This window comes from Ostrinia furnacalis, unplaced genomic scaffold, assembly GCF_004193835.3.
Source record: "Ostrinia furnacalis isolate ACB-3 unplaced genomic scaffold, ASM419383v2 OfSCF0969, whole genome shotgun sequence".
NCBI classification, from domain to species: domain Eukaryota; kingdom Metazoa; phylum Arthropoda; class Insecta; order Lepidoptera; family Crambidae; genus Ostrinia; species Ostrinia furnacalis.
The window spans coordinates 43,299-59,337 of NW_021131208.1; the positions used below are offsets into that span (position 1 = coordinate 43,299).

At 36.5% G+C, this 16,039-nt stretch overlaps 2 protein-coding genes across 4 annotated transcripts in view; both read right to left on the reverse strand.

The window, feature by feature from the left end:
* LOC114350758 (probable ATP-dependent RNA helicase DHX35) overlaps positions 1-15,659 on the reverse strand; it is a 51,010-nt gene extending 35,351 nt beyond the window's left edge. Inside the window, exons 1-2 of one of the 2 annotated variants that reach the window (XM_028301672.1) lie at positions 15,626-15,659; positions 14,814-15,082 (exon numbers count right to left, since the gene is read on the reverse strand). In XM_028301672.1, coding sequence (XP_028157473.1) covers positions 14,814-15,082; positions 15,626-15,659 — 303 coding nt within the window. Of the gene's footprint in view, positions 1-13,524; positions 13,773-14,813; positions 15,083-15,625 lie in introns of those variants that run through there. The other variant, XM_028301673.1, reaches the window with a different exon arrangement.
* On the reverse strand, positions 1,814-6,632 carry Cpes (Ceramide phosphoethanolamine synthase). 2 transcript variants are annotated; one of them, XM_028301674.1, is made up of 2 exons: positions 4,631-6,632; positions 1,814-2,865 (listed from the first exon to the last, which is right to left on the reverse strand). In XM_028301674.1, the coding sequence occupies exons 1-2, from the start codon at positions 5,745-5,747 to the stop codon at positions 2,855-2,857; spliced, it is 1,128 nt and encodes a 375-aa protein (XP_028157475.1). In that variant the 5' UTR covers positions 5,748-6,632; the 3' UTR covers positions 1,814-2,854. The 2 variants fall into 2 exon arrangements, with proteins under 2 accessions (XP_028157475.1, XP_028157476.1); XM_028301675.1 differs by lacking the exon at positions 1,814-2,865 and having other exon boundaries at positions 4,513-6,629.
* Positions 15,660-16,039: the final 380 nt, after the last annotated feature.

The window sequence follows — 16,039 nt, forward strand, 5'->3', positions numbered from 1 at the left end:
TGACGATCTCTGATCAACAAAACATCTAGGTATGCTAATATTACAATTAATGCGAAAGTAAAATTACTGGACTGATTTTGATAAACTTGACAATGTTCTAGTAATCGCACAATGACTCGCAGAAACCGCAGTTAAAAATTAAATGTAGTTAACTATAAATAAACGGTTTAAACTGAATAATCCATCAAGTGACACACATTTTATCATATCAAATTAATAAATTGATAACCAAAAATTAACATAAAGATACAAGTGTATTATTTAATTTTGATCGGCTTTAGATACGATTTTTCATTGAAGTAAAGTCGACATAAGACTATTTTTATTTTCAAATTAGCATAGCAATAATAGGTACTACATAAGATAAAAAAATAAAGAAAGATAGAAAACATGATTACTTGACACCAAATCAGGTATCAGTGTAATTTTGACTACCGTGGTTCATAGTACAAGTAGTTGAAAACAAAATTGATACGTGACTTTGCATGTATCTGTCATTTAATTAAAGAACGGGATAGTTCATACAGTTAACAGCACACTAGACTACACATTTTCTTTGCAAACTCGCATCTATCATCATTAAATAAGACACAGTTTCGCTGAACAAAGTACCTACATTTTCGCATTATATTCACTAAATGCATTCAAAATGATCAATGCATTTTAAATCAGCCCATTGTGCTATTGTTTGAAGTTTCCCTTGGGTTAAGGCCGTCTTGAGGCAAAGTAAGAAAGAATAGACGAGGCATAACATAATAGAGGTTAAGTGTTTGACATGTTTTTTGTCTTTTTGTTTAGAATCGGCAATCCTTGATTTATGCAAGTATAAAAATCGGAAATCTAGTAATATTTTACGGACAAATGGATGATAGACAGAAGACAGACTTGAATCAATATCTCAATAATTATGTACTTATTTACTGCCGATAGTAAATTGTTTTGAAACAATATGACAAATATTTTGCTTTTTAATCTTGTCATTAAAAAGCAATTTTATTACAGATAAAAAAGTTATAGTTTTAATTGAATGACAGATAATGTGAACGACAGATACTATTTATTGCATACCAATAAGACAAAAATTAACAATTAAAAGAAATATGAAAGGAAGTAGGGCAGAATTTAGTTAAAAATCGCTAAACGTTCCTACGTCACGTCAGTGGACGTAGGACGTCACGTTCAGTGTTTGAAATAAAAATACAGAGTTTAATAATATTTGTACTATACTTCATGGCACTATGGTGGTAAAACTAGCGTTAAAAACGCCCGTCTGTAGAGCACAAACGTGACATCAATCGGCCCACATGGTCGGGAGAACGTGGATAAGGCTGTTCGGTTTCGAAGAAGAAATTATACGTGCGTTTAAAAGATAATTAATTAAAGTAAAAAGAAAAATACTGTGTGTATTTGCAGTAACAGGGGTAGACGAATTTTGGGACACCCTGTATAAACAAACTTTTGAACGTGAGCTTGAGTTTGAATCTAATTTTGAACGTCGATTCATAATACTAGTTATACATATTATTAATAATACAGACACATGGCAACCAGAAACTTTAATTATGTGAATATTAACCTATCAAGGTTTAATGACATTTGTTATTTGTTTTTGAATTTTAATTTGAACTTCGTCGTTCGTGGGTTCAATTCCCGCCTTAGGCAGTTCGATTTTTTCAAGTTATTTATAATTTTCAAATTAATTTGAACTTGTTCTAATATGTAAATAACCAACTAATATTAGATTTAAGAGACATACTTCTTTAAAACGTAAACCATTACTAAAAGTAAACAGATTTGAAACTCACACACAAGTAAAGCATTGGATTGAATACGATCGACAGCACATCAAGTAACCCATAATAATGAAGTAATTTCAACTTTATTATTTCGAAACAAGCTTTCTATTTGAAGAAAATTTCATATTTTATTTTGAGAGATTTATAAACACACTTTTCGTTATCATACAAATACGATTGATACTACATTTGTTTAATATTTGTAATACAAAGCGATACTGATTCATAAAAGTCGATCTGGTGATTACTATATCAATATTTCCTTACATATAATTATAAAAACGTCACCCTTTTTACACTAATTTGATTGAACTGTGAACGTGTTAACGAGCGAACTTTACACTTAGGTTAATGGCACCAAATATACCACAATATCTTAACTAACTAACAAACTAGACTTTTGTATTAATAACAATGGCATTCCCATCAAAATGCGAATGTAATTCCTTTATCGTCCCGAAATTCCAACAGTATGTAGGTATACTTTCCGGGAAACGATAACAGCTAAATAGGGAACCCGTTGGGAATCCCATAACTCCGTAAATAACAATGGACGCAAAATGACCAACTAAGTCTGGGTTTCTCAAACGTTCGACTACACAAACCCCTTAAAACTAGCAAATGAACACCCCAAAAAAAATACAATTGACTATTGAAAAAATAAGGTTTTAATTTCAATGAATTGCCAAAGAAATGTTAATGTGAAGAAACAAGCACTGTTTCTTGTCGCAAATGGAGTCAACTTCAGGAGTAACTAGCGGCCGCCCGCGACTTCGTACGCGTGGTTCGCGTTTTACCCCCTTAGGGGTTGAATTTTGCAAAATCCCGTCTTAGCGAGCACCTAAGTTCTAACAGGAACCCCCATGCAGAATTTGAGACCCCTAGCATTTGTAGTTTCTGAGATTTCGTAACGAGTGAGTCTGTCAATCAGTGACCTTTCGCTTTTTAAGATATAGATTTTGGACAATTTTAAGTCTGGCACATGGGAGTTCGCGTACCCCACTTTGAGAAACCCTGAGCTAAGTCAACGTGTAACACCTTATCAACACTTACACCTATCATGAGCTATCTACGCCACTNAATCTCAGGACTTTTCTGTTCATTAAAAATTACATTTCTTGAAACTGTAATTCTTTTAGTGTTCGGGTCATACATTTTGTAATTGTTATTATCATAGCCAACTAACATCATTTTGTGGCTTTTACAATCCAGCTTTGTTCTCAACTGATCAGGTACATGGACATATCCTTCACACCCAAAAACTCTGATATGATCCAAGGCAGGTTTTACACCACTCCACAGTTCTATAGGCGTCATATTAGGAGTTTGGCTAGAGGATGTGCGATTCAATAAGTAAACAGCACAGTTGACTGCTTCTGCCCACAGATTGAGTGGTAGACTACGGGCATACAGCATGGACCTAGCACTTTCTACAATTGTCCTGATTTCTCTTTCAGCCCGCCCGTTTTGTTCAGGAGTGTAAGGGGCTGTGAGTTCATGAGAGATACCTTCACTGTCTAAATATTCTTTAAAGTCTTTGCTTGTGTATTCTCCACCATTATCAGTATGAAATGTGCGCACACCATGTGAAAAAAAGTTTTTGATTTTTGCATTATATTTTTTAAAGCAGTTCAACACATCACACTTGTTTTTTAGAAAGTACACATATCTAAAACTTGTCGCAGCATCTTTAAAAATGACAAAATATTTCATACCTTGTACAGACGGCACATTGAATGGTCCACAAACATCACTGTAAACAACATCACCTGGTTGCAGTGGTCCCCTGTTGGATTTCTGGAATGGTTGACGAGCATGCTTGCCAAAAGCACAGCCCTCACATACAAACTTGTCACTGTCTGATAAGTCCACACCAGTTATCACATTATTTTTACACATTTTCTCAATTTCTTTGACATTCAAGTGTCCTAAACGTTCATGCCATGTTTTTAAGTCCAATTTTTGCACAACATTACACACAGGATTTTGAACTGTTTTCACTTTTAACTCATATAGATTGTTACTTTGTAAAGATGCACACATCACTATTTTATTGTCTTTGTAAATCAAAGCATCAGCTTCTTTCTTCACAATAATATAGCCTTGCCTTGTCACAGCTCCTTCAGACAAAAGGTTTCTTCTCAGGTTTGGTACATAAAGCACCTTTTTCAAGATACTTGTCTCCCACTGTCCATTGACACACCTACTAATCAGAACATTTCCTTCTCCTATCACTTCTATTGCTTCTTGATTTCCTAATTTCAGTGGAGATCCAGTATATTCATACAGTTCCACAAAACTTTCTCGTTTGTAACACATGTGAGCAGAGGCACCGCTGTCCAATATCCATTTGCTGCTCTCATCATCATCTTTCCAGTTAGCACTTGCTACATTGAAAGCTAACATATTTCTCTCCCCTTCATTTTGTTTTTGTTTGGGAGCTCGGCAATCTCTTGCGAAGTGACCTCGCTTTCCACAATTGTAACATATAAAACGGTGTGATTTCTCTTCTGATTCTTTATTTGCCTTAGAAGATGGGACAGGTTTTCTTTTTGCACTCTGTTTTGCCACTAATAAAGCTGTTTCATTCTCATCTTCAACATTCAAGCTGGCCTCCTCGTCCAATAATCGAGCAGTCAAGTTGATTATTGTTTGTTTACTTGAATCAAGTGACATCCAGGCCTGACGGAGAGATCTGTACTTAGGAGGNTAAAGATGTAGATTTTGGACAATTTTAAGTCTGACACATGGCGGTTCGCGTACCCCACTTTGAGAAACCCTGAGCTAAGTCAACGTGTAACAGCTTATCAACACTTACACCTATCATGAGCTATCTACGCCACTCGTGACAAACGTCCTGATGCTCTCGACCAAATACTCTGAAGTGCCCACAGCGACCACTAACGCTAAGTAACCTGTATAATGCACCGCCTTCAAGAAACACCAAGTCTTATCACAGAAAACCGCCAAAGAGAGCAGATGGAGGTAACTATGAGGATTCACAACCCTCCACAGTAAAGTCGCCATAAAAAACGTACCAGATTTAAACGTAGCTTCTCTTTTGAACACATCATATTCAGTACAATTCTCAAGCACATCCTGATAAATATCTATGTATCTATTCCAAGCTAGAGAAGATAGAACCATCTGGCCGGAAAATAAGCCTAATACTTGAACTATCCTTTGGAAGGTCACTTTAGTTTTGTACGAAATTCCTATCTCTGCTGCAGTGTGGTCCTTTTCTATATCCTCACTGGAATTTATCTCTTTCAACTGATGATAAGGCAGCGTGCTGACTGGAGTACCCTTGTATCCTCGCCTGGGAGGGTTGTTTTTCAAGTAAATTACTATACCAGTCATCATAGCAATCACCCCTATCAAATCGCATACCCCATCGACCCAATAACCCAAAGTGCCGACTTCTGACCTCTCGCCTTTAATATGCTTTCTCTCTCTCGCCACATGGCCATCAAGGTCGTCTAAAAACATTCTGATTTGAAATAACACGATCCCGACCCGCCGGGCTGCCAAATTCTGGCAAGTCAGGAGCTTCCCGCCGATTATTGCCACGAGAACGTGGAAGAAAGAAATCATATTTGGCGTGATGAATAACAACTTGTCAGATATTCTGAGACTTACATCGACTATGGCACTTAAAGGTCCGTAGATATAATGGTTAATATGGTCCACCATTAGCCCCTTCACCGTGGGATGGCATAAAGGATTTATATTACACGGCACCCAAATCACATCCTCGTAATTCGGGAGCACCCTGTCAGTCTTCCGCGTCGACGATTCCTGAACAGTCACATTCTCCTGGACTTGGAATGCGTCAATTTTGTAATTTTGTATCCGCAAAAACAAAAACGTATCCATATAAATGCAGTATACCACTATTATTAGTAAGAGACACGTTAGTATTTTACTAGCTTGAGACGAAGGCCACATCATTTTGCTGTACTATATTCCGTTTTATATATATATAGAAAGTTCTAATCCAATACTATCTACGAGGGCAAACTGGACACGTGTGGTGTTCGTAACAATATATGGTTTCTGATGTAATTTTAACGCTGCACAAACATTGGTTTTATAAATACCCCACGATGATGATGGTTTATGTGGAGCAGGCGTTCCGGTGTCGGCAAACCCCACGCAGAATCGTTCTATTTTGAAACTTCAAAACAATGCGTAACACTTGAAACACTTAAAACTTGTAAATGAACGTGTACGTTCTCCAGTTGAAGTCGTTTTTTTCGGCGATCCCAAAGAGGTTGCTTGAGCAGTACAGATGCATTTTACCGCGTCAAATCGCGTGGATTTTTTCTCTCGAGCCCATGGGTGCTGGAGTTTCACAGTTCACAGTTTCACACACAAATCGAGGCGCATTCACTTTGTTGTGTAAACAAAACGCGCGAAGAATGGCCGAGTGAACTGACCGTTTGTTTCTTATTTCACAAGCACATGTACACAGAACTCGTCGGTTTAAACATCTTTGTAAATACACAGAAAGTATGCATGCTGCGACAAGCACAATGCGTGCGCACCGTTGGATCGCGCGGGGCGTAGTGTGCTCGTGTGGTCGCGTCGTTCACTCTTGCTGGCACCAGAACACCGACAGCTGACCTTAACCCTCGCACTTAAAGCTCACTTTAGCCTGCACAAGGTCTAGACAAAAGATGTAAAAGTCGCCGATTGACATAATAATGGGACCCGAAACTTAGGGACCGTATTAACAAACCAGAAACTGGAATGCTGGTACGAGCGATATCGGCAACTACGTTGGTATAGGTACGTAATGATTAATCAATTTTTTATTGTTCAGAACGGCTTAAAAGTAATTCTTTGGATAAAGTTTCGACATAGGATATGTATTAATGTATCTTTATGTTACCAAGCAACATTGTATCTAAAAGTTATTATAAACAACACGTCAAAATCATTTGCGATTATTTTGAATAATAATTAAGTATTCTTATTCTATTTTTCAATAGATAAATAGGAAATTTGCTAAAAAAATTTTTTTAAAGAAAATTTTTTCCCTTTTTTTCTTTTTCGTTGCCTTTTTTATTAATTCTTATTTTTAATACAATAACAAACGTAAAAACTCAAACCATTTGAAGTAATAAGAAAAAAAGAAACCAGATACTATTTACATTAACTAAACATAATTAGTCATACTACAAAGCAGATAGCGCTCTTAATTTATATGTTTCATTCAAATAAAATAATTCTTCATAATTTATTTTGATAAGATAAGTTATCTGTGTATCGATGGACGCCATCATTTACATTACAATATTTATATTTATTGTTGTTATCTTTACTTCTATCACACCATGTTTTAGGAAGGTGATAAAAATTTCATTATTTTTCTGATCATGACGATAATGAGCAATTATAGGCGCCTATTAATTAATTAATACCTACTTAATGGATAAACACCTAAAGATTAATAAAAATAAAACACATATTTACAAAAGATAAAAACTCGATAAAAAGCTTGTGCATTACTATGAGAATGTTAAAATAAAAAGTAGTTATTTAAATTTCTTTTTCATTCGTTTCTTCTTCCCTTCCCTTTCCCTTAATTATGAATTTACGCAAACGCAGGCTAAAACAGTCTACACTATCAAGTTAAAATTCGGCTCCTTATATTGTTGCAATTTAATAAATAATAACGAAATTCTTTTAGTTTTTAGTTATTGAGAATTGCATCCCAAATTAAAATGTTTGAAACTTGAATAAATATATTACCGTAGGCAGGAATTTAACTAACGATCAGTGACCTGGAAAGCGATAATGGGTTCAATGAAATCCAAGATAATCAACTTTAAAAAAATCCTTTATGTCTGTCTGTGACAGTCCAACTTTAACATAATATTCATCGTTTACTGAACGAACGTTCAACTATAACTGTTCAATGGAAAATATTTAAAATTTAAACATTGAATTTTCCAATTAAAATAACTTGAAAACGTAAATAATTGACGTTTCCAAGTCGATTCGGCAAGGTTTTAAGAATGCTGACTTTGTTATGATAATTATCTTTTTGTTTTGTTTTAATTTTAGTTAGTAATTTTAAATTTTTAGTTTTTAAGTAATTTTAAGTTAATGTTATAAAATTTATTATCTTAATGTTTATTAAATAAATAGATTTCATTTTATTTTATTTTCATTTATTTTTCCTTTTTAGGGTTCCGTAGCCAAATGGCAAAAAACGGAACCCTTATAGATTCGTTATGTCTGTCTGTCTGTCCGTCCGTCTGTCCGTCCGTATGTCACAGCCATTTTTTTCCGAAACTATAAGAGCTATACTGTTGAAACTTGGTAGGTAGATGTATTCGGTGAACCGCATTAAGATTTTGATGCCAAAATAAAAAAATAATAATAAATATTGGGGGCTCCCCACACTTAGAACTGAAACTCAAAAAAAAATGTTTTTCATCAAGCACATACGTGTGAGATATCTATGGATAGGTCTTCAAAAATGATGTCGAGGTTTCTAAAATACTTTTTTTCTAAACCGAATAGTTTGCGTGACAGACGCTTCCAAAGTGGAAAAAAGTTGGTCCCCCCCCCCCCCTCTAACTTCTAAAACCTTTACCTTACCGCGTAAATCTTTCATACTCGTACTAATAACTTAAATAAAGAATGTAAAAATTTAATTTCATAAATCAATGGTACGGAACCCTCTGTCACAGAATAAGTAATAGTATCGGTGCGCGAGTCCGACTCGCACTTGGCCGGTTTTTTAATTACATAATATTATTATGTATTTTTTTTCTTACGTGATTATTTTAGAGGCGACTCGAGACAAATATGCGAACATCAGGCCTCCCCAACCCATCTGGCCAGCGTGGGGAGTGTAAGACAAATGCCCCATTTGCCTCTGGTAGGTTAGAGGGCGGTGCTCCTGTAGTGGAGACTAAATGACCTGATGATGATGACGTCATTATACACACAGAAAAGGAACACGTTGACCTTAGTTTTGCCTTTATTTAACGTTGAACAAGGTGACTTTTACTCTGCAACTATTACACTCGCAACTTCGCAACGTCTCGAGCAAGTAACATTTTTTTACAATATTCAACTTCTCGAAGGCCCAGAACACACGGTGAAACGCAATTGCAACGAAACTGCAACTTCTAGTTACTTTTGAGTTGCATCTAAGTTTCTGCCATAGATTCCGTTGAGAGACCACACATGACGCGACCTGTTTGAAACCGGTTTGAAATGGTCACTCAAAAGTAACTAGAAGTTGCAGTTTCGTTGCAATTGCGTGCGGAGAGTTGTATCCGCCTTTACAACCGATGTGAACAACGCCTCAACGTGACCACGACCGCTCTGCCAAGAGCGTAACGAATAAGAAGAAGATTTTAGTGAACTTCGTCGTCATCATCATTTCAGCCACAGGACGTCCACTGCTGAACATAGGCCTCCCCCAATGACTTCCAGATTGGCCTATTGGCAGTGGCTAGCGTCCAGCGCCTTCATAGGTTCATGTGATTTCATAGGCTCCTTATTTATAAAAAAAAAACTAACTTCCCGCCCGCGGCTTCGCCCGCGTTATCTCCGTTACAGAAAAACTTTATCGCACACGTCCCTGTTTCAAAAACCGGGAAAAGAACTATCCTATGTCCTTTCCCGGGACTCAAACTATCTCTATGCCAAACATCAAAATCAGTTCAGTGGTTTAGGCGTGAAAGTCACACAGACAGACAAACACAGACAACTTTCGCATTTATAATATTAGTAGGGATTCTGAAGTAAATGAATAGCGATATTCCCATGGCGTTTTGTTGACAGCTCATGAACTCATAAAAAGTATGTCAATTTGATGTGTAAACTACTTTAATTACTGTAAACTATAAGCTTCACTGTGTGAATAACCCGTAAATTAATAACGACCATTCGAACAGTTTTTCGGCTCAAATTAGATCATCCTGAAGACTGTTGATTGCTGGTGATTAAATAATTAACTCAATCGGCCGTCTGAATGGACGTATTTTTATTTCGTTCCGTCATGAGATGGATACGCTAGCGACTGCAAGTCAAGATATACGTTTGTTGTTTCAATATGGCTACTATTACAACGGCATAAGATGCTAATGTTGATCCAAACGTGTAAGACCAAAGAGAATAATAGAGAAATACTAAAGAATTTTATCGCTAAAATGCCAAGGCGATAATAATGAATAAGCACTTACAAGGCAGATCTCATACAACATCAGGTGCAATTGCGGTCAGCCTTGTTCTGCAATTCTGCATACAATTTAACAAAATAAGGCTTCCTTGTCAGGACTACGGAACCCTAAAAAAAGAAGATTTAAGATCTGAGTTTAAACTGGTTCACTGGACATTATTTGTTGCTAATGATCTCTCACCCACAAGGTGGACCAACGACCTGATAAAGGTAGCAGGAACGCGCTGGATGCAGGCCGCTACCAACCGTGCGATGTGGAAGTCATTGGGGGAGGCCTATGTTCAGCAGTTGACGTCCAGGAAATGATGATGATGATCTCTAGTATGACCCCATTCAAGAAAAAGGTCGAATCCCTGTCACCCTGTATTTTACCTGATCTAAGAGGCAAAGTGGGACGTCCACCCACAAGGTGGATTGACTCCACAAAGATAGCAAGAAGGCGTTGGAACGACCTCATAAAGCTACCACAATCTGGAAATCATTGGGGGGGCCTATGTTCAGCAGTGGACGTCCTGTGGCTGAAATGACGATGATGAAAATGCAAATAGAAAGAAAATAAAGAAACATTTATTGCCATGAACATCACAAAAGACAAGAAGGTTAATAAAAAAAAGCAAATAAGACAGAGGTGACATAAAACATACAATGGAAGAGAAAGTAAACTGAGCAGTGCCACCCTGTCGCACAGCGATGCCCATCACAATGGGACCCCGCTCAGCATATGCCGTGGCCCACGGTGACGAAGGCCACGACGCTGGTTTTCAGTGTGCCCTAAATGGAGGATTTGCTTACACTCAATTCATATTGTAACTCAACAGTTATCAGTTAAACACTTGTCATTCTGTTGTTAACAATGACAGGTGAAAGGTTAATGAGATTCTATCTACCGAGTCGCGGCGAGAGGAGCCATCACGCGATTGGGGTAACCACACGACAGTTAAGAACCGGAGAGAACGGGATAATCTTTATTTTTCCTTTTAACAGACTTGAAAAAAGGACGAAGTTTTTATTCTGTTGTAAAAAACATACAAAAAATTGTTGATATCCACCAGGGAATAAATTGAAAGTATATTGTGTCAGTTAATGTTATTATAATGAGTCAAAGATTTTGTATAAATACTTAAAAATACTAATACTACACACAGAGTAGGGCTGTCTGTTTTTTTTTTTCACTGATAAACCAAGTTGAATGCATTTCGGCATAGATGACGTTTTGCTGAAAAACTATTATAAAAAATCTAGTATGAAAATGTATTTAACATGGACCTATCATGGTGCCCCTACACGCGATGAGTTGTCAATGATGAAATACCGTACGAGAGAATATTGTTTTTCGACTAAAAACGTTCGTCTGCACACCTAGACTTCCTTACACAAAAGAAAACAAGTGCATATACTGAACATAGGTTGTACAACTACAATCTATGTTCAGTATTTCCACAAAATAGATTTGAGTTATTTTNGGTATTTTTGAGTCTTCCAGTGACTTGGCCCACTTTTAGCTTGGTCCACGGGCCAAGTCCCTGGTTTGAATTTTTAAATAGTTTTTTTCAGGTGACTGGGCCCACCTTCAATGTTTCATCATCATCATCATCATTTCAGCCACAGGACGTCCACTGCTGAACATAGGCCTCCCCCAATGACTTCCACATCGCATGTCGCATCGACTTCAATATTTAATTAAGAAAATTAAACTTGGTGTTTAATTTTATTAATGAAACATTGAAACTCGATTGATGAAAAAGAAACTCGATTCAAAGCTTTGTTTCAAAGCTATTAAAGATTAGTATTTTCTGTATAAAATAGGTAGACAGAGGACATGATCACTTCTAACAAAAGATGAAGCGTTACAATCGGTAGTCCCGGGTTCGATTCAGACGTGCGTCATTTTTAACCGACTTCAAAAAAGAAGGAGGTTCTATGTTCGGCTATATGTATGTATCATTTTTTTTCTTTGTATGTTCATTACGAGAAATAAACTTGGACACCACACGTTACGTTTGACACGTAATAAAGTTTGGCACAAAAGAAGTTTTTACAAAGCTAAAAAAATTATAAATATTTTACAAGAAAACCTGAAGGGAGAATATAAACATAGAAAGGTTTCATCGCAATAAATAGTCGATATTAATACTCAAACGTTATCATTGTATCACTATTAGTCACCGCACTTAATGGGCAAATATTGTTATCGTTATCTTATTTAACCCGGTGTTAACACACAACCGCGGCAAACACTGGGCAACCGACTGATCGTGTTGACTTGGTAAACAAATAAGCGCCTGCCGTTTTTACTTAGCAAAATTACATGTTTACACTTTTATGAGAACTTACACGGCAAGCACTAAGCAAGCAACTGACTTGTTGCACGAAATAAGTGCGCCTGCCATTATTTTATTAGCAAAGTTACTTGACGACAGTTTTAGACAGCGCGGCAGCGGTTAGACAAGGCGTGATTGATTATTGCCCGTATTCACAAACATTACTATGAGGTCTCACAGTGCGCGTGGACGCACAGGGTAACACACGAACCAATCACAGAGCTCTATTCAACGCTGTGCATTCACTTAAGCAAGTATCGTTTGTGAATACGGGCGTATGTCTTGGTGAATTGGCTACGCCTGCCGTTTTCTTATTATCAAAGTTACTTGTCTTAACTTTCAAAGAAGTGGTTAGACAAGGCGATCAACTGATAATGTTGACTTGGTAAACAAAAAGAACATAATTAACTTTTAAAAAAAATAAAACCGACTTCAAATGCGTGAACACAAAAAAACTAAAAATTAAAAATATTGCGTATAAAAAAGTTCATCCCCAATTTTCCACCCTTGGGGGTGAACTATTTTCTTCAAATTCGCATGAAACCATCCTTTTGATAATACCTATTCAACAAAAAAATAATCGTTCAAATTGATTTATAATCGGCGGAGATATTGCGTATAAAAGAGTTCATCCCCAATTTTCCACCCTTGGGGGTTGTTTTTTCTATTATTAAATTTAAATGGGACCACCCTTGAGGTATTACCTATACGCCGAAAAAAGATTTGTTCAAATCGGTTCATAATTGGCGGAGTTTATCGCGAAACAAACATAGAAAAAGAAACATACGGGTCGAATTGAGAACCTCCTCCTTTTTTGAAGTCGGTTGAAAAAAGAAAACAAGACGCCTGCTGTTCGTCACTTTCTATTACGATGACGACAAATTACGACGTACTAATCCAGCATCGGCTGGATAATGATAGAAGAAACTTTGAATATTTCTAAAAGTTTAGTCAAATGTATGGAGTCATTATTTTGAGCTGCAGGTGATTTTAATAGATGATAGTAAAACAGATTATGTAAATGGATAATCTAGATTTCTTAGTAAACAAATCAACATAGAGCTAGAAAGAGATGTGTGTCATATTTTGTTGAATATTACACAATAACGATGCATCTTCAAAGCAAGCAGAAACAAATGCCTTAAAAAAATTTATACAAAATGTATTGCTTTAATACGATAAAAAGTAACAAAGCACTTACCTGAGGGACTTGAGTGGACTTTCCACATCCAGTTTCACCGATCAGGACCAACGTTTGATACTTCTCCAACAAATACAAGATATGATTCCGGTACTGGAACACCGGTAATCTTTGCCGTTGAGTCTCCAACGGTAAGTGATGGTGACGGTTGTAAACGAAGTTGGACCGAGCATCGTTGTCGGTTGCCAACGCTGAGTCTGTGTTCGGATTTATCAGCGTTTCTATGACACCATCTTTGTTGCGCGTTGGGTATAGGGGATCATCGTCACCTAAAATAAATCAGTAATTAAATAATGAATTCTCAATACAGTTGACTCGATAGCATTTGTTTAGTAACTGGAAAAACTGTCTCACTAATGCTTCTCTAAATTGTTATCAAAATTACAAAACCAGCTGCTCCAGCTTGGATAAAAAAAATACATTATTCCCAAAAAATTTTTCAAAATAAAAATTTTGTCTCGTTTAAACTGACTGTACTGAAAAAAAAAAGTACTACGCAAGTGTGGCATGTGACGTCATAATTTGGCGCATTTAGTAAGGATTCCAAAATGGTATAACACTTGGTAAATTCTTGCTGCAATGAGGATCAGTACTGTTGTAGAAAATTCAATAAAACTAGTATCTACGTTAATCTTTAAGACATAAGAAAGATATATCTTTTTGAATTATCCAAATCGGACCATTACTTACGAAGATATTAAGTAATAAACATAGGCCGTTTTTGCCGCTAAAAGTCAACGTACGCAGGGCCGCGTGACGTCACTATATCCGAATCGAGCGCAGCCGGCGTACTATTGGGATGGAAAATATTTTTTTCCAGCTCAACTATCAGTTTTAGAAAAAAACTTATTAAAACATTTATTCATCAAAATAAAGTAACCTATCGACCAGTAATTTTTAAAAATAAAAGTTGTGAAAAATAAGTATCGCTATGTCCAAAACCCACATTTTTATAGGATTCGATGCAATGCGGAGCTCAACTCATAACCAGTTTCTATGGGCTGGGGGGAGGGGCTAGCCTTACCCAGCTTCTGGCCTAGGGGGAGGNTTAGTCAAATGTTGCTGCAGGTGATTTTAATAGATGATAGTAAAACAGATTATGTAAATGGATAATCTAGATTTCTTAGTAAACAAATCATCATAGAGCTAGAAAGAGATGTGTGTCATATTTTGTTGAATATTACACAATAACGATGCATCTTCAAAGCAAGCAAAAAAAAAACGTAAAAAAATTTATACAAAATGTATTGCTTTAAATTTAATACGATAAAAAGTAATAAAGCACTTACCTGAGGGACTTGAGTGGACTTTCCGCATCCAGTTTCACCGATCAGGACCAACGTTTGATACTTCTCCAACAAATACAAGATGTGGTTCCGGTACTGGAACACCGGTAATCTTTGCCGTTGAGTCTCCAATGGTAAATGATGGTGACGGTTGTAAACGAAGTTGGACCGAGCATCATTGTCGGTTGCCAACGCTGAGTCTGTGTTCGGATTTATCAGCGTTTCTATGACACCATCTTTGTTGCGCGTTGGGTATAAGGGATCATCGTCACCTAAAATAAATCAGTAATTAAATAATGAATTCTCAATACAGTTGACTCGATAGCATTTGTTTAGTAACTGGAAAAACTGTCTCACTAGGTTATTACTTTTGATTACTAGCGAAAGGCATTTATTAGAAATCCATAAGTTAAATGTGCCATTGTACATCATATTATTATAAAACAAAGTCGCCTTCCTGTCTGTCTGTCCCTATGTATGCTTAGATCTTAGATTCTTCTTCTAAGGCTTAGATCTTTAAAACTACGTAACGGATTTTGATGCGGTTTTTTAAATAGATAGAGTGATTCAAGAGGAAGGTTTTTAAGAGTAATACATTGTAACTGTGCGAAGCAGGGGCGAGTCACTAGTTTATTACAAAATCATGTTTTAGCAACATTCTTTTCAAGTTACTTTTTAGGTTATGACAAGAAAAGTTAGCGCGCAATAATAAAAAAAAGTAACCAAGTATTACTTTAAATAGTAATAACAGTTAAAACTAATCTAACTAATCTTTCAAAGGTTTATTAATAATAAAATAATGTGAGAAAACTTACCGGGACGGATAAACTTTGGCCTCTGTCCTAACATGTTTTTATTTTATAAAGAACATTGAAAGAGATTAATTGATTAATATTATTTTTATACACTTAAACACTGCTTATTTTACAGAAATAATGGATAATAATACATAAAAATTGATAAAAGCAATTAACAACACAACCGCACTGTTTGTTTACAAATCGACTTTGGCTTTTGTTTTTTTAAATGCAGTGTTGCCAGTCGGGTCTTGTCAGAAATTACCAGAAATATAAAAAATGTAACCTTTTTGAATAAAAAGTAACCTTCATACGGGGGGGGGGGTGCGGAGCGATTGTGTAAGGTTGTTCATGGTAGAGGTGGGCGCCGATATAAAATTGGCCGGCGGCGGCGCGCCGACTTTTTGACCTCGGCGGCGGCGGCGTCGGCGG